General features: G+C 50.2%; 9 protein-coding genes across 9 annotated transcripts; 5 read left to right on the top strand and 4 right to left on the bottom strand.

Annotated features, from left to right (window-relative positions):
* Positions 1–701: 701 nt before the first annotated feature.
* On the top strand, positions 702–1,619 carry M437DRAFT_37829 (ribonuclease H-like protein; the record flags this gene model as incomplete). The annotated part of the gene is made up of 1 exon (XM_041019721.1): positions 702–1,619. The coding sequence occupies one exon, from the start codon at positions 702–704 to the stop codon at positions 1,617–1,619; it is 918 nt and encodes a 305-aa protein (XP_040884557.1).
* A 636-nt stretch (positions 1,620–2,255) lies between these two features.
* On the bottom strand, positions 2,256–7,704 carry M437DRAFT_61932 (RNA polymerase II largest subunit; the record flags this gene model as incomplete). The annotated part of the gene is made up of 4 exons (XM_041024003.1): positions 2,256–2,271; positions 2,325–7,222; positions 7,292–7,362; positions 7,419–7,704. 4 exons carry the CDS (start codon positions 7,702–7,704, stop codon positions 2,256–2,258), a joined length of 5,271 nt encoding a protein of 1,756 aa, XP_040884556.1.
* Positions 7,705–8,500: 796 nt separating this feature from the next.
* On the top strand, positions 8,501–9,889 carry M437DRAFT_80176 (COMPASS, Set1C complex protein; the record flags this gene model as incomplete). Its single annotated transcript, XM_041027301.1, has 1 exon — positions 8,501–9,889. One exon carries the CDS (start codon positions 8,501–8,503, stop codon positions 9,887–9,889), a length of 1,389 nt encoding a protein of 462 aa, XP_040884555.1.
* A 582-nt stretch (positions 9,890–10,471) lies between these two features.
* On the top strand, positions 10,472–12,247 carry M437DRAFT_37223 (kinase-like protein; the record flags this gene model as incomplete). Its single annotated transcript, XM_041019588.1, has 7 exons — positions 10,472–10,559; positions 10,631–10,753; positions 10,793–11,078; positions 11,132–11,151; positions 11,204–11,256; positions 11,310–11,385; positions 11,439–12,247. The coding sequence occupies 7 exons, from the start codon at positions 10,472–10,474 to the stop codon at positions 12,245–12,247; spliced, it is 1,455 nt and encodes a 484-aa protein (XP_040884554.1).
* Positions 12,248–12,969: 722 nt separating this feature from the next.
* On the top strand, positions 12,970–14,476 carry M437DRAFT_36815 (uncharacterized protein; the record flags this gene model as incomplete). Its single annotated transcript, XM_041019514.1, has 5 exons — positions 12,970–13,479; positions 13,538–13,596; positions 13,650–13,669; positions 13,716–13,768; positions 13,826–14,476. 5 exons carry the CDS (start codon positions 12,970–12,972, stop codon positions 14,474–14,476), a joined length of 1,293 nt encoding a protein of 430 aa, XP_040884553.1.
* Positions 14,477–14,905: 429 nt separating this feature from the next.
* On the bottom strand, positions 14,906–16,244 carry M437DRAFT_25889 (uncharacterized protein; the record flags this gene model as incomplete). The annotated part of the gene is made up of 4 exons (XM_041019096.1): positions 14,906–15,268; positions 15,326–15,424; positions 15,476–15,528; positions 15,590–16,244. Coding segments are annotated over 4 exons (1,170 nt in total), but the record flags the coding sequence as incomplete, so codon positions are not given.
* A 642-nt stretch (positions 16,245–16,886) lies between these two features.
* Positions 16,887–18,047, bottom strand: M437DRAFT_37558 (ras-related GTP-binding protein-like protein C; the record flags this gene model as incomplete). Its single annotated transcript, XM_041019651.1, has 4 exons — positions 16,887–17,001; positions 17,053–17,745; positions 17,793–17,894; positions 17,947–18,047. The coding sequence occupies 4 exons, from the start codon at positions 18,045–18,047 to the stop codon at positions 16,887–16,889; spliced, it is 1,011 nt and encodes a 336-aa protein (XP_040884551.1).
* A 1,509-nt stretch (positions 18,048–19,556) lies between these two features.
* Positions 19,557–20,274, bottom strand: M437DRAFT_36027 (ARF/SAR superfamily; the record flags this gene model as incomplete). The annotated part of the gene is made up of 2 exons (XM_041019366.1): positions 19,557–20,167; positions 20,226–20,274. The coding sequence occupies 2 exons, from the start codon at positions 20,272–20,274 to the stop codon at positions 19,557–19,559; spliced, it is 660 nt and encodes a 219-aa protein (XP_040884550.1).
* Positions 20,275–20,650: 376 nt separating this feature from the next.
* M437DRAFT_80170 (uncharacterized protein) lies at positions 20,651–22,097 on the top strand (the record flags this gene model as incomplete). The annotated part of the gene is made up of 3 exons (XM_041027300.1): positions 20,651–20,970; positions 21,028–21,188; positions 21,247–22,097. The coding sequence occupies 3 exons, from the start codon at positions 20,651–20,653 to the stop codon at positions 22,095–22,097; spliced, it is 1,332 nt and encodes a 443-aa protein (XP_040884549.1).
* Between the last annotated feature and the right edge of the window lie 278 nt (positions 22,098–22,375).

Here is a 22,375-nt window from a genome sequence, read left to right as displayed (position 1 = left end):
AATGGCATCAGGGTTCTCGCATACGATCCACGAGCGAGTCTGGACCGTGTGCAGATTTCCTGGTTCTGCGGGCACGTCTGCTTCCGGGCGTGTGTATTATGCATGATGCTTTACCGCTCCTGCTACGCGCGATCCCGCATGCTCGTTGGTCACACCACTTTCACCCCCATCCGCAGCCTCAACCTCAACCTCTGCTGCAATCTGACGAACCAAGCACCCATCAGAAAATGCATAAATGCGTTTACAACAGTCATTGCATTGTTATTAGCGAGTATCTCGAGCATTATTCGGATATGGTTTTGAAGCATCCTTGGTCCTTTTCTTATCATGTTTATCTTTCTTGCACAGCGTACGAACGCAACATCCGGAACAAACGAACTGCGACTGTTCGCGTATCAAACATAACCAATGACACTACTTCGGATTCAAAGCCGTCCCAAATCCTCCTGGCTGATACTGTGGACCCTATATCTTTTCCCAAACCCTATAGTAAGATGCGCAAATCTTATTGATTGCAGAGCTGTTTGTAGTTTGCCCAGCCTTGGATCATTGCGTGAGTTACAGCATAGACAAACAGCGAGCTATGAACTTGCTCGGTACGCTGAATTGGCAAATTTTTCTATTTCTTCCTGAGCGTCGACAAGCTTCTAACTCGTTCTTCTCGTTTATCTCTCGAATCACATCCCTCAGGTCAAACAACCATGGGTTTCCCCGATACTCCTGTTGAGCTTCCTAATGGCAAGTTGGTCTGCGAGGATCACGGCCTACAAATCTGCCATCAATGCTGTTGTGACTACACCTTCCTGGACGACCATTCTGAGCAGAGTTCAAGCATCGAGGAGCCTTCCACATGCAGCGACGATGACCAAAACGATCACTACCAAATTGCTGATTTAGCAGTCTCTATCCTGGAAGGTGCAGCTGCCAGATTCAACCTCAGTACTCAAGATTCCACGTACTGCGAGGAGTGCGGACTCACCTGGATGGCCGCAGTTCCTGGCTTCGCAGATCCAGAGGACGTATTCCAAGATTGTCCTTTCCACGATTCGCTTGGAGCAGACCATGCCGAACGACGCACACTCTTCGTGCACATTGATGGTGCATGCCCAGGCAATGGCACCAAATCCGCCATCGGAGGCATAGGCATCTACTTCGGACCTTCTTCCCCCTACAACCACTCTTCAGTCATCCACCGCAACAACGCTCAACCACCAACCAGCCAACAAGCCGAACTCACAGCCGCGACCCGCGCCCTCGAAATCATCCGCTCGCAATGCATACCCGCTCGTCGTGACCTAGTCAACACCGTCATCCTCTGTGCCTGTCATACCGAGTGCTGGGCAAGATCATTCCCCTTCCGCGTTGTCCTTGTCACTGATTCCGCATACCTCTTCGACTGCATGACCTCGCACTTGATGGTCTGGCGCTGGGATCCAAAGATACAAGTCTACACCAACAAGAAGAGCGGCAAGTCCATTGTCAACTCAAAGCATATCCGAAATGTTGTCAAGGAGGTCGAGATGCTGGCAGAGAGAGGTGTGCAGGTCTTGTGGAAGAAGGTGCCTAGGGCTCTGAACCAGGAAGCTGATCGTCTTGCAAAGAATGGAGCCAAGATGTAAAGTGGTTGCACAGTCTGATGAAACACCGCATTTGTCTGTTATCCGGAGATCTTGTAGATTGCTGAGTGGAATCCCTGCGTTGCATCGGACGCTTGATGGTAAGGGGGGTGGGTGTTTGATATTTTTGGTTGGTTGTCGAGTCTGACTCGAATGGCGATCCTTTCGAAGAACTTGCGTACATCAAGGAAAGAACGAACCTGTAATAAGTACATGGATAATTACACCTGCTTGTTGTTTTCGATCGACATTCGCACTCAGTGAAGCAGAAATTTGGACTTGCTTATTCGCATTCGTGTTATTGCTCATCTTTAGTTTATCTTTGCCTCGAAAATCCTCTGATACTACACTCGGCTCGTTCTCCATATGCAATTTTGTGAGCCTGAAAAACAAAACTTGGAGAACTTTCCTTCTCTCGAAAACAAGACTAGCAGAAAAAGAAAAAGAAGAACGCCTTGTGAAATCTCCCTCAATGTACCTGCTTGTGCTCTTATTGCTCATGCATCGTCTTCGTAAACCAAACCCCGAACTACGAAGTGCTTCGAATTGTTGGTGACCTTGGTATCAACAGTAGCCCGTGACAAGACGTGGGCCCAACAAAGGGTACGTCCCAGCTGGATAACTGCTCGCTTCGTTCGCTTATTGGCCAGGCGAGCTTCGAAGGTCGTTAGCACATGTTGATACGTTCAAAAAATCTTCGTGACTTACTTGGGCGAGTACTTGGGGCTAGTAGGTGAATACTTGGGCGAAGCTTGACCAGGAGAGTTGGGAGTGTACTGTGGCGAGGTGGGAGAATAACCCTGCTGTGCCGGACTGGTTGGGCTGTACACTGGCGACGTCGGGCTGTAGCTGGGCGACGTAGGCGAGTGCGAGGCTCCGCCAGGGTTGTAAGAGGGACTGGTCGGGCTGTATGCAGGTGAAGTGGGCGAGTAAGCCGGAGATGTCGGGCTGTATCGTGGAGAGGTTGGAGAAATGCCCGATCCTCTGTGAGCAGGAGAAGTGGGGCTGTATGAAGGAGAGGTAGGAGAGTAGCTAGGCGACGTGGGCGAGTAGCTGGGTGAAGTTGGCGAATAGCTAGGAGATGTGGGAGAGTAAGAAGGTGAGGTGGGAGAGCCTTTGCCGTAGGCAGGAGACGTAGGTGAGTAGGTGGGCGATGTTGGGTTGTATGCCGGACTGGCAGGAGATCCCATGCCGTAGCCGGGGCTGCCAAGAGCTGCACCAGGTGACCTGGGTGAATAGCCAGGAGAAGATGGCGAGGCATATCCAGGAGACGATGGGCTTGTACCCATGCTGAATGGACTGGTGGGTGCGTAACCAGGGCTCTGACCGCCACTGTAAGGGCTGAAACTTCCACCTTGGTAGGCAGAGAAGCCACCCATCTCGTCGCCACCTGCCTGGACCATAGGAGAGAAGGAAGCACCATAGTCTGCAGTACCATAGTCGCCCTCGGCAAGAGGAGAGCCCATATCGTAGGGAGTCATAGCACCATCGAGAGGAGCGGCGCCAGCTTGAGTACCAGCACCCATACCGTGGTGACGAGAAACAACAGTGCTAAGCATCTGCTGGTCCAAGAGAACGTCAAACTCACCAGTACCTGAAGGAGCAAGCTGACCAAGAATAATGTTCTCGGAAACACCACGGCAGTCATCGAGCTCACCGGAAGAGGCAGCTTCGAACAGAATCTCAACCGTCTCTTCGAACGAACAACGCATCAGTGCGCCAGTGTCAGCACGGTTGATACCGTGACGGGTGACAGCCATAAGATTACCGCGAGCGGTCATAATATCGACCAGGAGGGCAAGATGACGATGGTTGACATAAGAACCATCGAAAGAAAGCACTTGCTTGAGTTCTCTCATCAACGCGGATCTAGTAGCCTCAATACCGAACACACTGAAGATATCAATGAAGTGGTTGGTGTAAGTGCGGGTAGGATCAGTGCCCTCAACGGTAAGAACTTCCTTGAGAGCAGTTCCGCTGGTATCCAAGAACCATTCCTTACAAAGAGGATCGCTCTTGGACATGGTAAGGGCACCGTCTTCCTTGACGCGCAGACGTTCCTTGAAGTTGACGAAGGCACGATCGACGCCCAAAACACCACGGAGTCTGGTCTCGTCCAACAGATGGGTTTCGAGTCTTCCGATGATCAGATCGGCCTCAAGAGCGGTATCATCATCTTCCTTGGACTCCATAAGCACATTCGAAGGTCTGATACGAATAACAAGCTCATCAGCGTTGTCATCACTGAAGATGATAGACATCTCCTGGTGGTACACATTCTTGATAGCAGCGGCGACATCAGCGACCGACAGACCCTTATCCAAAAGCTGTCTACGACCAAGAACGATACGCAGCAACCACTTGGAGTATGTCTCGGGACTCTCTGCATTCTCTTCGGGAATGATGAAGTAAGACTCAACCATATCCCTGTCTTGTTCAACGACGGTTGATTGAATGTCAGGGTCAAACCAAATTTCGGTCTTCTCAGTAATGGAGCGCAAACTGGTGTACTCAACCAAACTACGAAGTCTCTTGCAAGCTTCCTGATCAAGGCGGTTTTCGGCAGATTGGTAGACAGTCATGGAAGGTGTCTTGATGTTGGTAGCAACGTTCAGAATTTCCTTCAGACGAGGCACACCAAGGGTAACGTTCTTGGACGAAACACCAGCGAAATGGAAAGTGTTGAGTGTCATCTGTGTAGCGGGTTCTCCGATCGACTGTGCGGCCAAGACACCAACCATTTCACCAGGACTGACAAGCGATCTTGAGAATCTGTTCAAGATATCACCAAGAATGTTGTCAAGAGCAAGCTTGTTCAAAGAGTACTCCTTGACCAGACGCTTGAAGGCGAGACGTGATCTGAGCAGAGCCTTGAAGAGAATAGTGGCGTTGTATTGTGCTTCTTGGGAGAGAGGGTCGTCACCACGAACAACAACAATCTGGTCAAGCAAGTTCTGGACCTTGGGAATAACGTCGGACGGGTGAAGATCACTGCGAGCGCCGTCCTTAATGCGGAACCTGGTCTTGGCACTCTCGACGATACGGGTGATGTTAAGAGGGAGCTGGTGAGTTTCTTCGTCATCGGTACGGCCATCTCTGAGCAGAGCTCTGTCAGCCAACAATGCTTCATATTCAGCATCGAGGTGACGCTGGACCTCAACGTCTCCAGCAATCTCGTGTGCTTGCTCAAGAATGTCGGGTGAAAGAGACATCTTGGGGTCCATAACATCAATACGGAACTTCTTCTCGAATTGACTGTCGGAGCAGTTGATGATATCCAACTTCTGACCTTCAATATGCACAGCATCCAAGCCATCCTCACCGTAGACGAATTGTACGATATCGCCCAAGGAGTTACGAACAGTGCCATCATACTTGGCCATGACTTCTTCAAGAGCCTTAACGAGACGACGCTGAATGTAACCAGTTTCGGCAGTCTTGACAGCAGTATCGATCAGACCCTCACGACCAGCCATGGCGTGGAAGAAGAACTCTGAAGGTGTCAACCCACGGAGATAGGAGTTTTCGACGAAACCACGGGACTCTGGAGAGTAATCGTCCTTGGTAAAGTGAGGAAGCGATCTGTACTTGAAGCCGAAAGGAATACGCTTTCCCTCGACGGATTGTTGGCCGACGACAGCTGTCATCTGCGAAATGTTGATAGCCGAACCCTTGGAACCTGAACGAGCCATTTGGATGGCGTTGTTCAAATCCTTCAAACTCTTTTCCGTACGGTCACCAGCGTTGTCACGAGCACTGTTCAAAGCTTTAGAAACTCTGCTCTCGAACGTCTCACGAACGTTCATACCAGGCAGAGCTTCGAGCTCGTTAGCAGTAGCAGCCTCGGTGATGACAGCAACTTCTGCCTTCTGCTCGTTGACTGCGTCTGTGATGGCTTCGGCAGTCGCCTCATCAGGGACTGTGTCACCGATACCGATACTGAAACCGTTGTGGAGCAGCCAGTAGTTGACGACACGCTGGGCTCCGTTGAAGAAGCTGACAGCAGCTTCCCAGCCCTTTTCATTGTAGACAATGTGGATGATACCACCTCCACTAGCACCAACGGACTTCTTGCTGAAGAGACCGTACATGAGCTCACCGCCATGTACCATCAAGCCGTTGTCGTTGAGGGGGTGCATGCCCTCAGCATCACCACGAACAAGGTTCAAGCCAGTAGGGACGATCAAGCTGATAATCTGCTTACCAGTCCATCTCGGGCGAGGCTTGAGGATAGAGGGTGGTGGGATGACACCATCCCAATCAGGCACCCACATGAGAATGTTCATGACGTGCTCCTTGTCGAGGAAAACATCACGACGGCACATCTTGTAGATACCACAAAGAGTGTCTTGCACAATACCCATCAAGGGACCGTTACGCTGAGGAGAGACGATGTTGAGGGGAACCATGCAAAGGTTCATGACTTCTGAGCGGGTTTCGTGACTTTGAGGAACGTGCAAGTTCATCTCATCGCCATCGAAATCGGCGTTGTATGGTGAAGTAACAGAAAGATTGAGACGGAAGGTGGAGTAGGGCATAACACGGACTCTGTGGCCCATCATAGACTCCTTGTGCAGTGAAGGTTGACGGTTGAAGATGATAACATCACCATCAACGATATGCCTTTCGACTTTGTAGCCATATTGCAGTTGAATTTCGCCAGCGCGCTTGTGATGGCGCAAGTCGATACGCTCACCGGTGTCTCGAATGACATACTTTGCACCAGGGTGTTCGTTGGGACCGTTACGGACAAGTTGTTGCAGCTTGTCAATGTTGAAAGCGTTGACGGTCTCGGGGAAGGTAAGGATGCGGGCGGTACTTCTAGGAACACCAACTTCATCCAGAGACAAGTTCGGGTCACCAGTGATGACTGTACGAGCAGAGAAATCGACACGCTTGCCCATCAGGTTACCACGAAGACGGCCCTCCTTCGACTTCAGGCGCGCACGAATAGCCTTAACAGGTCTACCGGATTTTTGCAGAGCCTTAGGCTGTCCTGCAATATCGTTGTCCATGTATGTAGCAACGTGGAACTGTAGCAAAGCCTCGAACTCTGCGATGACGTGGTGGGGAGAGCCTTCGAGCTCACACTTGCGGACGTTTGCATTGGCGCGGATAATGTCACTGAGCTTGAAAGTCAAATCATCCTCAGAACGCATGCCCTGGTTGGTTCCATCGACGGAAACACTGGGACGAACGGCTGGTGGCGGTACCGGCAACACGGTCAAGATCATCCATTCGGGACGAGCGTAGTCTGCGTTGAGGCCCATTCTGGCCAAGTCGTATGTCGAAATGTTGCGGAAAACGTTCAATGCCATCTGAGGGGTGATGACCTTCTTCTCCACAGGCTTTTGTTCTGTATCGGCGTCCTTGGGGTATGTGTAAGTGCCGGTAAGCTTTAGACCATCCTTGCGAATTGTGGGTTGCAGGTTACCGCAGCCACCGTGTGATCGCTTGCCCTTCTTCAAGGCGTCTTTCGGGTCTTCTCCATCGTCACCAGCCTCATCGGGATCGCAGGTCGTCTTGGCCTTGCACAGTCTGTGAACAGCATCGAAGCGGCGCTTGGGGTCTCTTATGCGGACAGCTTGGGCGAAGGCAGGAATGCTCTATAAAAGTAGAGATTAGCATTGGTGGTCGAGCATTGAATCCAGCTTCAGCCGCGCAGGGCGACTCACTTCATCAAGCAAGACTTTGCCACAGTTATGGCAGACGGTTTCGAGAATCTTCTTGATCTTGGTGACAAAACCTGCAGCAAATCAGCGCCATGTCAGACATGATGAACTTGCGAGGATCAAAACACACCGACGTGGAAGACGGGCACAGCAAGCTCAATATGACCAAAGTGACCAGGACACTCAAGCATGTCTTCACCGCAGGTACCACAGGCAACTGAGCGGTCGATAGAGCCCAGCTTGGGGTCGTTCAAGCCCTTCTCTCGTGGACGCATCCGTTGCTCGTCCATGGTCTCTGGGTACTCGATGTGACACACACTCATGTTCTTGATCTCCTCAGGAGAGAAGAGACCGAACTGAATCTCCTGAATGGTCTTCAGCGGAGCGCTGGAATAGGGAAAAGAGTGGATGTTCATGGTGGCGGATGTTGATAGCAATAGCTAAGAGAAATTGTGTAAGAATCGTATCAGCGGCTGCCGCCTTCAGGGCGCTGTCGACGGAGAGTTTGAGCGTGGATCTCCAGGACAGATGGAAGTGGTGATAGGGTCGATGGTTGTAGATGTAAGAAGGTTGCCTCTGGCGAGAGAGCGCGTGTCGAGCGACTGGCCTTTCGAACGGCGCGCGCGCAGGCGGACAGCGGCGAAACAGAGAAATCGAGGAGCGATGAAGGAGCGACGCGACTCGAGATGGCGATTGCGCGCAATGGGGGAGATGCGCGGCGATGCGGTTGGTGAGGGCGTGGTGGCAGCAAGGGTGAGGTCGAGGATATGACGGGCGTTGATGTTGCAAGGCGCCGGCCGCTAAAGTGAAAGCGCCGCTGCTGGTTGCTGCTTCTGACTCTGGAGTCGCCAATAATGATCCGCTTTGACCTCCGAAGGTCACGTGCGAGGGTGCTGTAGATGTCCAGCAGCTTGGTTGCCAGCACTTGGTCTCTGAGCCGAGTCACAAAGGAAGAATGATGAGAAAGAAAGCTTCTTTGTGGAACACGCTCCTTTGAATATTAGTGAGAGATTTGGTCGAAGAGACCTAACGAGGTGGGAGCTCAGCGCAAACGACTGCTTACGAGTTGCGATCTCAGAGGCCGAGTCGCTCTTGCCCATGCCGTGCTGTCGCGTTTGCTGCGTTTGCTAACTTGACTGCTGCATCCACGACCAAAAGTCTCGTCTGACCATGCCGATATAGTCTTACTGACAGAACCTTTCCAATTCCAGCATGAATCTCGCTCTAGTCGACCCGTTCGTGCTGGCGCAGGACATGCCAGAGGCGCTCATCGCCCGTCTGCGCAGTTCTGGTGCTGCCGTCTGTCTTCGCTTCAATCGCCAGGGCGACCTGCTCGCATCTGGCACCGCCAAAGGTGCCATTGCAATCTTCGATCTCGAAACACATGGTGTCGCCCGTAAGCTACGTGGTCACACCCCTGGCCGCCAGGTTCAGTCGCTCAGCTGGTCCGCGTGTGGTCGCTACCTGCTCAGCTCGTCGGTCGACTGGAAGGCCATCCTATGGGATTTGAACGATGGCTCCCGCATCCGTACTGTCAATCTCGGTGCTCCAATCTATATCGCCGAACTGCACCCTCACAATCACCTCCTGTGTACCGCCGCTCTCTTCGAAGCCCAGCCCGTCCTGGCCTCGCTTGACCAACCTTCGACTGTTCGAAAACCTCTCCCTTCAACCCCAAAGCGCTCTGCTTACGAGCAAGACGAGAAGCACGATCCCAAGAATACTACAACCGTCACCATCTTCACCCCATCTGGTGAACACATAATAACTGGTACCACAAAGGGTTGGCTCAACATCATCAAGGCGAGCACTTGTTCCGTCATCTACTCGACTCGGCTCAGCAGCAAGGCATTACTTCTCTTGCGTCTTACTACTTCTGGTCGTGATCTACTGGTAAACGCGGCTGACAGCATCATACGCACAATCCATCTGCCTGACCTTGATGACCCCTCCTTCGATCCTGACAACATGCGCCTTGAGGTTGAGCACAAATTCCAAGACGTCGTCAATCGTCTATCTTGGAATCACGTGGCTTTCAGTCCATCTGGAGACTATGTCATGGCATCGACTCTTATGAATCACGACATTTACATCTGGGAGCGTGGCCATGGCAGTCTAGTTAAGATTCTCGAAGGTCCCAAGGAAGAGCTAGGCGCTGTCGAGTGGCATCCACAACGACCCTTTGTCGCAGCCACTGGCGTTGAATCCGGTCGCATCTACCTGTGGTCTGTCAACACACCACAACGCTGGTCCGCGCTCGCTCCTGACTTCGTCGAAGTCGAGGAAAACAATGAATACATTGAGGCTGAAGACGAATTCGATATACACCCCATTGAAGAACTGCACAAGAGACGTCTTGATCTCGAAGACGAAGATGTCGATGTCTTGACTGTCGACCCTGCCAAGCCAGGCCAAGTTAAGCACGAGTTCCGCATGCCCGTATTGTTGGACATTCACGCAAGCGACAGTGAGGAGGAGATGGTTGCGATCGGAGCAGGTCAATATCGTCGCAAGAGTCAAGGTCCTGAATCGGAGGTCCTTGAAGACGACGAAGACGCCATCCCAGCGAATGGCCAGACCAAGCGACGCCGTGCTGATTGAAAACCCATCTTCACAGCTCGTAGTCAAACTAGTAGGCCCGAGGAATAAAGTGACATGCAGCAAATCTAGCTCTCGAACATGTGCTCTCAAAAAGCATCTTTTCTGGCAGGACTAGATTTTATTGTCTCAAATGTGAGGCGATCATTGACGAAGTCAGCTGGCGATCCCAAATCCAAGCGCAGCACAGATTGGCGCCCAAGCGTCGAATGACTTCTGGTCTGTAGATCGATGGTCTGCATTGTATCCACTCTGGTATGGGTCAGATGATATGAATTTGTTTTCATGTCAGATCGCGCGACGAAACCAGACCCATCCAATAAGAGGACTGCAGCTTCTTGCAACCGCATCATTGAGCCTTCATTCGCAAGTAAATCCATCTTCAACAATGAAGTTCAGTCCACTTCATTGTAGCAGCGGATTCTTTGTCCATTCAGACAGAAAAGGATTTGAAATTCAGCCCGCATGCGGTGGCTTGTCGGGTGAAGCATAAAGAAGTGTCAGCTCTTCACTTAGGTCATGAGAAATAAAATACTATTGCAAGACTGCCACAGACCATTTTGTTGTGTCAAGACGATCGTGAAAATGACGAGCTCCGGATGGAACCTGATTCGCAGTAAACCCGGTTTTGCGGCTAACGAAGAGCAATGGGTTGGAACGAAACAGCTTGGAGGTAAGACTTATACGAGATAGATCAAATAATCTGCTTCTTGCGTTGGAAGCTATGCTGACGGTGTTATCCAGAGGGTGGACAAGGCTGCGCAGGCTTGTTCATCAAGCGCGATCCAACCACACAAAAAATCATCGAACGTATGGTCGTCAAGGAAGTCGAGCGTGAAACAAAGCTGGGCTTGCAAGAAGGGTCGAGTCCGAAAGACGATTATGAGTTCTTCGGACCGAAGAAAGACATTCCGAGGGAGCAGTACATGAGCATGATAATGCCAAAGGATTCGAAGAACACGATCCAGATCTGGGGGCATCGACTTTTTCCTGAGAGGAATGTCCTCCGATTGTACATGGAGTTTTGTCCAGGGGGTGACTTGAAGAGACTTCTTGAACCCTATAAAGTACGTTCGCTTACCTTCCCCGAGCCGTACCTCTGGAAGCTCTTCCAGGATCTTGCTCGAGCTGTGCATGCCATGGATAATCCATCTGGCCATGGCTTGACAGGAGATGAATCTGTTGCTCACATGTAAGTACCAAACCCATCCCATCATTGATCTTCTACCTCTGACATACGGCTAGTGATTTCAAACCACGCAACAGTAAGCTTTTCCTGCTCAGACGGTATTTTTACCTATGTCTAACTCATTCTAGTCTTCCTCTGCTTGCCCGATGAAGATAACTTTCCGAAGTACCCTTGGGCGAAGGTAAGATTCTGTATTCCGTAAGATGACGTGGCCGAATCATAACACAATTTCAGTTGGGCGACTTTGGCGGTGCAATGATATGTTCACCCCAAGATACTCAGGAAGAACACTCAAAGAAGGTTGACAGCAGTAAGTCAGTTGCATAGAAGAGAAAGCTGTCAGACTACTGACTCAATGTGAAGCTGCTGTGTCGATGGGTTATGTTGCTCCTGATAGAGAACGATTCGACAGAAACAACGACGCAAATAACATCCCAGCGAGGGACAGAATCCCTGGCATCAGGCTCGAGGACATACCCAAAAGGGTGACTTCTGCCACTAATGTTTGGAACGCTGCTTTGATCATTGCGGATCTGATGGCTCCACAGCCTTTCGTTCCACCGAAGTTTCGATCCCAAGCCTACAATCTTCGCGAGAGATGGCTTGATAACTTTATCAATCAAAGAGACACCCATCCGAGGATGCAGGGCTACAGCTCATTGCTCAAAGATACAGTCATACAGTGTCTTAACTTCATTCCCAGTCAAAGGCCAACACCGACAGACCTCCTTGCACGAGTCGATCAGGGCGTGAATTTGCATTCTGGTGTTATGCGGACCAAGGCCTGTCTCGACAATGCAAAGTACAATGGTCAGTACGATCTTGACCCTAGCATCCTATTCGAGGACGACTATCCTGTTACACAACCAGAGGACTGGGACATGGACATGGACATGGATATGGACTCTCCATCAACAAAGTCGCTCAGCAGAAGAAAGCCGGCACCTGTCACGCCTCACAAACCAAAGAACCCGCGATCAATCACCACGAAAGCAGGCGCGCTTCGAGACACGCCAGGGCAAGTTTTTCTGCTCGGTCCAGATGCAGGGCGCTCTGTACAAGACTTCTTTGATCCTGCTGCAGGTTTCGAGAAAGTTGATCGATCTGTCACTCGACCTGACTTCATTGACGAGGAAGGCCTACGCCAGGCGTTTGAGGATGAGATGGGTTGACAAAGGTAATGTGGGCACGCGCTGGGGCAAATGGGGATATTTCATCATGTATCGACAACGTCCAATGCGAGCAGCTGTTGTCGCACTTCCCTTCTCTCGGTTTCTGTTCTTGGCTTTGTGGCTTTCATCGCTCTTGCTGTTTGTTTTTCTCCAGTTGCAGCTGCTCTAGAGTCCCCTGACTTTCTTTGCGATTGGATGTGCGACTCATGTACTCTTCAAAATTTACTTATGCAACTGCTTTCATCCGTTTCTGTTCATGAATCTTCTGCCAGCAATCCTTTGTCGATTTCCTAACACAATGCACGGCTCTGGGCGAGATCAATTGCAACTTGCCAGGTATCGGACTCTGTGCATGTCGCTCCCAGTATCACAGACAAAGAAGCCGTGTCACTCTTTGTTGCATCCAACGTGACTGCATCCGGCGCACTTTCGACTTAGAAGAACAAAGAGGCTGGAAATCATATGCGCACAAGTATGACCTTGCAGTTTTCAGCAACTACCTCCAAAGCTCGGCGATCAGCACTGGCATCTATACTGGAGGATCTTGCTAAGGATATTGACTGAAAATGGCTGCTCCACTGCCACCACATCACGTTGCCCCAGTCCAGCCAAATGATAACAATGATCAAGGTACGTTCGGTGCCCTAGGAGATGGCGTGCGTAACTGGATAATCCAACGTTTCACACGGGCTTGGGCTTTCGTCACACCACCGAATACCAGTATGATCGTCTCAGGACCAAGAACATATGCACAAGGTACCTGGTTACCAGCACCGCAGAGCCATGACGCGATTCCAGTCGCTACCGGTAACAGTGGCATTGTCCATGTTTGGGTCTGCGTCGATAGGAACAACAGGATCCTCGATCGAGTCGTCGTCAAGCAGACAGTTCCTGGCATCGCTAGCTACAACGATCCAAACAACTGGGTAAATTTACAGGTTGGCGGAGAACCGATGGAAAGTCTTATCGCAAACGCCATTGCCGGAGAGTTGTGGAGCAACAATCATGGCGACGAGAAGTTCGTTGCTGAATGCTTAGGTTGGGGCGACTGTCAATACCAGCCACCCGACTTGCCACAGTACAAGCTGTACTATGAGTACCTGTTTGGCAATCTCCCCGAGTGTATTGAATCTCAGTGGCGAACATCAAAATTGGTCCGGCGGCCTGGACGCCAAAGAAGAACGAGAGTAGTGCAGGAACAGGAACCTTTTCCTGAAGGATTCTTGTGGGCTGTGAGTATCCGCATCTATATTGGACATCTGATCGGGGCTCCTCTAACCCATAAGCTAGCTCTTCGAAGCACTCGCCAAAGTTGCTGTGGCCATGGATGGTCAGGGTATTGTGCATGGGTGAGTCTTGTCTCAATGTCAGACGACAACCAAAACCACTAACTTGAGAATAGGGATATGCAATCTGGCAACAGTATGACAATCCTGCCTCTAAATGTATAGATACTGATCAGTGGCAGTCTTCTTCGGTCAGCCCGATCCCAATCACTTCGCAATCTGGCCAGTACCTAAGGTGTGCCGAAGTCACTCGATCACTTCGTAACGGCTATACTGACAAGTCACAATTCAGTTAGGAGATTTTGGCAGTGCCCGGACGCTCAATCATCCCGGAGGTCAGCTGGACAGGTACTTCATGGGACCATATGCAGAGACCTTTGCTGCACCAGAGATGGACTACAATCGGCAGACGCAACAATACACTGTGCAGTTCTTCAACCACTGGGACCCCAATCTACCCCCGTCAGCTCCAGGAGCAAGGCCAGGAGGATATGTTCAAAGACCTGCTGTGCTTTCTTCCAAGACAAACATATGGCAGATTGGACTGCTTATGTTGTGTGCGATTCGCCTTGAGCCCGAGTTGCTTGAAACGCAATGGCGAGTCCAACCTCCTAACTACCCTATGCCTCTTCACCAGGCCATGGGTTTCAGGCCTCTCATGGCGTCCCAGCCCATGAAGATGAGACTTGACGACCCCAAATCGAGAAGATACAGCAGACAACTACTGACACTGGTCAAGAAGTGCTTGGTGTTCGATCCAGACGCCAGAATCTCACCGCAACAACTGCTTCAAGAAGTACAAGCCAAGATGATCGGCAGGGATGATGGTATGATGACAGCTAGGGGACGATTCCCGCATAACCATCCTCTCAAGCTCAGGATGAGTCTCACAGACAAATACAAGGTTGGGAAGAAGCCTTACAAACGGCGAAAGGTTGCATAGACTGGTCGTGGTAGCTTTCATTTTTAATGGGTCAAGGGGCTTTCTTTGGGACTTGTTCGCAAGAGATACGACAGCAGGAAGAGTGGCAAGAAGGAAATAACAACTCAACGTGTATTCATATCTGCTACAAATATTCTAGCTTTTTCTGGCTTCTCCATAGCACGTCTAGCTGGAATGATAACAATTTGTTTTGTTCTCCTTTGAAACAAATTTGATTGATTGACAGTTGACTATGCAGCAGAAAAGAATAACTACATTTGATCCCTCAATCTTGCTGCTGTAATGATCTGATTCTGACCCTTTCCTCTAGAAGATTTTGCCAATAGCATATTCGTCCGGGTTCATGTCTATACAAAGGTTTTTCTGGGCCGCAGTCAAGGGACCAATCGGCGCCGTTATCTGATCCATTCCTTGGAAATTCGCATGCAGTTGAATACGCTGCAGTAACTGATGTGCACGAGGACGGTGGACGCTGTTATGCCTGAGACACATCCAGACCAGATCGGTAAGTGCATAGCTATATTTCTTCGGACCTGGGTTCAGTTGGTCTCGCGACAGTTCCGACACACCTACCGCCGGACCCGGATCATGGTGCAGTTGGTTTGCTGGAGGTATTCGATATCCGCGTGGAGGCTGCCTCCAGTTGTTCTCAGGCAGGGGCTGCATGAGCCTCATCGCAGAAGCCATGATAAGTCCGACTTGGTATATGTTTGTTTTTCTGGTGATGATCATTGTTGGAGCTTCCCAGGGAAACGGCCCGTGCATAGGAATCGGTGTGTTCCATGAGTTCTCCTGTACATGAAGAGTCAGTGTCTATTTCTAATTTGCTGATCTCGTGACTGTCCATACCGGCGCTGCATACGTCAAACAGACAGGATCACTCTGGACTATTGGGCCGCGGTTTCTCACTTGAGGAGTGATTTCACGGGAGCTGCCAAAGTCGGCGACCTGCAAATGATGTCAGCCCCTTTCTGTAAGAGATTGTTATATAACTCCTACCTTGAGTACTGGGTACGTCGCAAATCTGTTCGGATCAGGGTCACTAAAAAAGACTACACGGGTCAGTGTTAGTGGTTTTATAACAGTATTGTTGTTTTTTTGGTCGCTGCTTACTATTTCCCGGATGCATATCTTGATGAACCAGGCCTCTTGGGTTGTAGGTTGTGTCCATAGCCACACAAGCCTTTGCCAAAGACTCGAACATATACCAAAGAAAGGGTTCTGGCAACTGTTTGCGACTTTTCCGCTTGGCACATGGCCTTTTCTTTCTTGGTTGGTTCTTCATGACCCTATTCATACTGCTCTGCGAACAGTACTCGTGATAAAGCTTGTATTGGTAGGTTTGTGGGACCACATCGGGCGCAACCACATCTCCCCAACCCAAGCATGATTGAATATGCTGTTGAACGGCGGGATTAGGAATGGCTGCCCAGACCAGGTTGGCTTGACGACACTCCAGAGGCTCCCCTCCCACTTGATTGTTAACCCAGTTGTCCGGGTCCTGGTATCTGGCCTGGCCTGAGACTACGTGTTTGACAACGACCCGATCGAGAATTCTCTGGGTGGTGGTATCGACATCGCACCAGAGATGCACCACCCCTTCAGCACCCGTAGCCATAACGGTGTTTTCTGATGGTATAGGCCGCCAATTAATGCTTGGTGTAATGGGTTGCGGGCGGCCAACTCCCGGGTTAGCAGGAGGTACAAATGGCCAATCTCGAAAAGCACGCATGACCTGTGCTTTGACATTGGCAGCCATATCGGCGAAACGCGGTGCAGGATTAGCCATGTTAAGTTTGTAGAGATGTGATCGAAGATTGAAAGTATTCGAGCTCCATAGAAGAGGGGGTAAGATTGTTGATGCGGAGGTGAAAAAGTTAGAGGATCAAAACGTTCAGTCCAAGGTCGGCTTTGTTCACCGCATCCGTCCGTGGAAGAAGCGACGATATAATGTTGGGAAGCGGCGGATTTGGCCGGCATGCTTGTTCGCAAGCCCGCATTGAGACTTGTGGTATGCGATAGCAGAAGGATTCTTTGTCCGTGTAACAAAGAAGCAATAGGTAACAAATCTCCCTTACATTCTCGCCTTTGGAGTATCGTGATTACGAATTTCGGTGACCAAGCTTGGTAAGTTCGAACAAAGGAAGTCACGAAGAAGAAGCCAGGTCTGAATCCAGAAAACCTGGTGTTCGCGAATGCGATCCACAGAACTCGCTAGTCAGTCGTATGCCATGACTCGTCTTGTAAACGTCTCGCATTGTTCAATCGAATGGACGAACATGGCAGCCAGACCATCTGCTCGAGGATACTGACTTGTTGAAGAGGAGGCTGGTGACGCCGAAGCGACTTTGTACAACATGATCTTTGCATTGGGGGTATTAGAGTATATTGTACAGTAAGGTATCACTTTTTACCAGCCAAAGACCTTTGCGAGCGCTTCTTGGAACACTCCTACGTTGTAGTCTATAAGCACCTTCTTCTCCATCGGATTGTCGTCACCCATAATGCAAACCAGAGCAAGATACCTGTGATCGTGTCAGCACAAATGAGAGCAGTGTTACTGAACTGGTACGAACCTGTTCATTTCTCTGAGATACAAATAGTTCTGCCCCTTCTTTTCCATGGTGACCATGCTCTCACAGGCGTGGTTGTTGAATTCGGTCTTCTCGCCTTGCTGGGGTCTTGCCCATCCGTACAGCTCGCCAATGTCCACCACTACGTCGATGAAGTCGGAGCAAATCTCATAGCTGTTGGTATCTTGTGGACTCGTATCCGATGCGATGTATATCTTGGTGATGATGTCGAATAGGTATGCCTTTTGGATCCGGCACGTACTGCACAAGCTGTTGAGCAGACTCTCCAGGGTAGGCAGCTGTGGTAGAAGCTTCTGAATGACTTTGCTGATTGACTCGAACACCGAGTGATCGTAAATGCTAGTCTGGTAGAAACTGACAGGCGCGTTGTCGTAGCCAAGATCTGATAGCTCGTCAAGGATCCGTTGTCGAATGTCGCGGAAAGTGTCATTCTTGTATTCCTCGGAAAGACCGTCAACCTTGTGCACGAAGACCTCAACGTTGATTGCGGGCCATGTTTGCGCTAGGTAAGTAATGGTGTCGATGAGTTGGTTGAGAGCGTCAAGATATTGGTCTTGGGCATCAATGACCCAGATGACCGCACCAATTTCGGCAAAGATATTAGCTTGGTTGAAGTCGGGCGTGAAGTAGTTGACATGGCCGGGTAGTTCTGCTATCTGAAAATCCATGAAGGAGCTGGCATCGGTCAGAAAGAGAATGCTTGTCAAAGCCAGAACACTCACTGTGCAGACGATTCTTCTGGTCGCGTTGTCGTTTCAAGATACAGCGTCTCGGATGGTGGCATTTTCTGGAAGACTACTCCAGAGATTGACGATTTCCCGCTTCTGTTCTCCTGGTTCGTAACCTGTTCTTGTGTTCGCATGTCGATTTGCGTACCTTCTCTGGCCCATAAGCATCAACTTCGGTCTGTTGCGACTCTTAGCGCCATTGGGTAGGCGGCCGGTGTGAAATTGCGAATTCGTTACTTCGGCTGACATGTCTGGAAAGTCGGCGGATGTTTGATCCTGAATATAACTCATTAATCTCTCTCGACCTAGACGCTCATCGGGTGGCCCGCTAAAGACATGGAGGCCGGGCCGTGGCATTGTGGTTGGTTGGACAAATCAAATTTGTGTCACTCGTCTCTAGAGATGGCAGTGGAGTCAAGTGTTGCCTTGTTTCCCTTCTGAACTCTGTTAGTGAATGATGGCCTTTATTCTATGTGCTGATCACTTGACGATATATCAAGGTTGCCAAAACCAGTGTGAGGTATGCTCTCACTAAGTTGTTCAAACGCAACGTTCCGCTGGCAAGGGCAAGAGTACGAGACAATTGCTGAGCGCAACTCAAAGCACGAAATAGCCAGTTTTCTTGTACTCCCCACGGCAAGTGGTGATAAGGGAAGGAATTGTTTACTACTCACAATTGTGTTCAAAGAGGCGCGTCATTGGGAGCGCTTCGATTTCACAAGCGCTGGGTGTGAAGGCAGACTCCAACCACCAAATCTATAGACAAGCGCACCTTCCAAGCCAAAAACGACATCGTTCAACCTCCAGCAGAAAATTGGGGGTGACACTGATACTTACATCCATCGTATTGGGCATCTCTTCTCTATCGAGCGTCAAACAGTGGCTTGCAAGGGGGAGGCTTGACAGATATGCAAGATGGTCAAAGTTGTGGTTCGAAATGACAAGTCAACCAACCCTGCCGTAGGGGCTGCGTCGGATGAGGTACCAGCGACCCAATTTCTTCGTGACAGATGCGGCTTGATTTTCCCCGACCGTTTGGGCTGCAGACAGAGTTGTGTTGTTTCGAGTGGCTGTTAATTAGATGCAGGGTTTTGTGGTTTGACATGGGAAGTCAGGTTAATTGCTTGTCGCGAATGGTGACGGTCAACGTGCCAAGTCTTCGAACCCGGGTTTGTCGATGATTGGAGTCACACAGATATCGGCTATATTCGGAGATAAAACAACTGCCTATCGCGAGCTAATATCGAGTCCACCTACGTAGGTATGTACTGAAACTCAGGTAGTACTATCTTCTGCGGCACAAAACAAGCGCCACCATGAACAGTCACCGAGAAGAGAGAGAAAAAAAATAACCCAATCGCCTCCGTAGAGCCCATCAACCTGGCGCAGAGATCCACCTTCAACCAGCGGTCTCAACATAGCAATCAGTCTTACTTCTGTCTGATTCGAAGATTTCCTATGTGGTCATCGAAAGACCGGCGTGCTTGTTTGGCAAGCGGTCACCTCAGAAAGAACACAGATCGGTGTCGTGGTCCGTGAACACTTCGCATCCGAGCGCAAGTCTGCGATGCTCCCACACATGCTATGATCTATGTCATAAAGATTGTTTCCGGTTAAATCTTCGTTTAAAGGCGCCTCAGAACGGGACTGAGTGAATCCACGGTGTCGAATTGTGGTGGTGGTACGTCACACCAAGAGCGCACTGGCCTGACTGGTGTGACGGTGCTGGGTGTAGAACAGAGAAAGGATGTTGTCAAGTCAACGTAGAGCTGGTGGCCTCGCCTCTTTGTTCCATTTGACTCTGCTGCAGAGCCAGTCGACGGCTTCCTTGACGCCTGTGCCAGTTAGAGCACTCAGGGGAAGGACTCTGCTGTCTCTGACACTTCCTCCTTTTTCACCTTCGATAATCTTGCGTACCAAGCCTTCTTTAATGCGGACAACCTCGACACAGTCTTCGCGATCCTGCTTGTTGGCCAGGACAAGAAGGGGAACACCTTCAGTCTCTCCATTTTGTAAGATGCTCTCCAGCACGAGCCTGCACTCGTCTAGTCTTCCCTGCTCTTCGCCGGCATCTTGGCCCTTGCTGAGGTGCTCAATATCACCATCGCCAACATCCGTGCTGTCAATGACAAAGACAATGGCGTGGCAGCTGCTGTAGTATGACTGCCATAGTCCTCTTAGTGAGTGCTGACCGCCGACATCCCAAATCTTGAGGTAGATGTCGGGCAAGTCAACTGTAGAGACATTTTGGCCAACGGTGGGGACGGTATTGAGCTTCGGGTGAAGGTGCGGGCTGAAGAGGGCTTTGATCTGTTCGAGCAAGGTTGTCTTTCCAGCGTTGTCGAGTCCAAGAAGGAGAATGGAATACTCTTAGGGTCGCGTCAGCCAAAGTCAAATTGCGACGGCGTGTTTGCATCTCTGGTGTACCTTCTTTGCTTGTCGCATGCAGATAGAGCGACTTTACCAAGTGGTACATGTTTGCTATAGTACGCTTTGGCGAAATCTAGCCAGGAAGGCTCTCATGGGTGCGAAATGCCACTTGGAGGATCAATCACATGCGTCTCTCGAGCGTTCGTCAGCAACGCGACAGCTTGTCAAAGACCCTGGCGGGGCAAGTGCATCCTCAGCTTCTGCCTTCCCTCCGTCCTCTCTTTCATCTCGCAATGCAAGGAATGCATCTTTAATCTTGCCCTGCATTATCGTCTCGCCTGTCTATTGTGTAAAGCTAGGTCAAATGTTTCCATCTATCATCATGGAATGTGAACGTGCATCCCCTGAGAGCTCCAATAAGAGCATGAATCTCCTTCCCTCTGTTCTTCTCTCGTCAATCTTGCAATATCACCAGGTCAAACATGCCGCGCCCTGAAGACTACATCCAGCGCGTGGTTCGCCCCGGCAGTTGGAGTCCGGCGGGCTTTCTAACATGTCTCATCTTGATCTTGGCTGATATCTACTGGGTTCGCCGTCGGAACTCAAGTCGAGACAGCTTTGCCCGATTCACCTCATATCCTCAGACATCCAGGAGAATCTTTGCTGTCGCGTACATGACCGCTGCTATACTCTCTGCTACCCTTGTCATGTACTATCAGGATGAGTATTTTACCGATATTTCTAAGCCCAGTCTGCGTGATCAAAGAGACATGCCACATTCCCGATATCCTTGGTTTTACGAGTGGGTTCTCTCACAGCACCTAATCTTCATGTCCTTGTCTTATTGATACATGCACAGGGAACACCTAGATCGTATGCCGCAGATGTTCCAGATGATGCATCTTCGAGCTTGGGCTGGCGAAGCTGCTACTCCCAAACCAGAGTGGGGATACTTTCTGTGGTGGTCGCAGCAATACTTTGGTGGCTTGATCAGCTTTGCCTTCTTCCTTCTGACTCAGTGTATGTCGGATCACACCTTTATGTTTCATGGAGGGCTGACTGACGCATTTCTGCACAGCTCACGTTCGTCGATTGAAGACGATCACCATGCTTGCCTTCATCTGGGTAGCAATGACGAGCCTTAGCTGTGCGCATTGCTTGTTATTCGTGTTCATACTTTCCACGCCACCATCGAGAGGCACCAGCTGGTTTGAAATCGAAGTACTACACCTCATTGTCGGAGTCGTGTCGCTAGTCCACCACGCCTTCGCGTGGTTGATGATGGGCACTCTTAACAGTCCGCTGTTCCAAAGGTCGTTGTTATTCACCTCTATCCTTCCGGTAATGCTCCCACTCATCTCTTGGATTATACCCAAGGTGAACAATCATCATCGCCGACTCGTCAGCATCTCGGAAGCCCAGATCAAGGTCTTCGCTACAACCGGCTTCTTGTCTTTGTTGCTTCATGCCTGGTCAACCTACGTCATATTCTTTAGGCCCGTTGTCACCAACCCTGCCCATCCTTCCTACCGACTCTATCTCAACCAGTCTGACGTTTATCACCGCTTCATGAAGCTCAGTCTGCTGGATTTCTTGAAGTATGACCCTTCGCTAGCAGCTATGGCTTGTGACGTTATCCTTACTCTAGTCTTTCTTTTGAGCTGGATCGTAGTAAGTAGGACCAGCCTGTGGGGTCTCGTCAAATGCTCTATCAATCCGTTCCTCGAGACTGGACAAAGGACGGTGTGGGACAACCGTCACGATCTGGGCGCAGCATTGGCTGGACAAAATCGAGGTAGGGCGGTCATCGTGTCGACTGAGCCGCCTTTAACAAAGATGTTGATCGCACTGGCATTGTGGGCACTCGGTGGACTGGGTTGGATAGCGCCTGCAGTGCTAGGTGCAGGTCCGACCAAGATGGATGTTTGATTCGTGTTTCGATGGTTATGCAGTCTCGGTTGCTGTTAGCATGACCCTGTTCTTTGAGGTCAATTTTTATCATCGCACATCTGACGATGACTAGGCTCATGGACTATCACTCTTTAACATATTTCAACATACTACATTAGTGTCGTATTGATTTTGAATCCGTGTTGGCATACTGTTGTTGACCATTGCATGTTTTCCTTTCGATGATATTGTGTCTCGAGCTCGGAAGTGAAGTGTGACGAACTCACACCGATCGTGAGATCGAATTGACATTTTCT

The sequence above is a fragment of the Aureobasidium melanogenum genome (genome assembly GCF_000721775.1).
Source record: "Aureobasidium melanogenum CBS 110374 unplaced genomic scaffold scaffold_1, whole genome shotgun sequence".
Taxonomy (NCBI): Eukaryota; Fungi; Ascomycota; class Dothideomycetes; order Dothideales; family Saccotheciaceae; genus Aureobasidium; species Aureobasidium melanogenum.
Note: the sequence above shows the minus strand (reverse complement) of the source record. Positions and strands in the feature narration are given on the sequence as shown.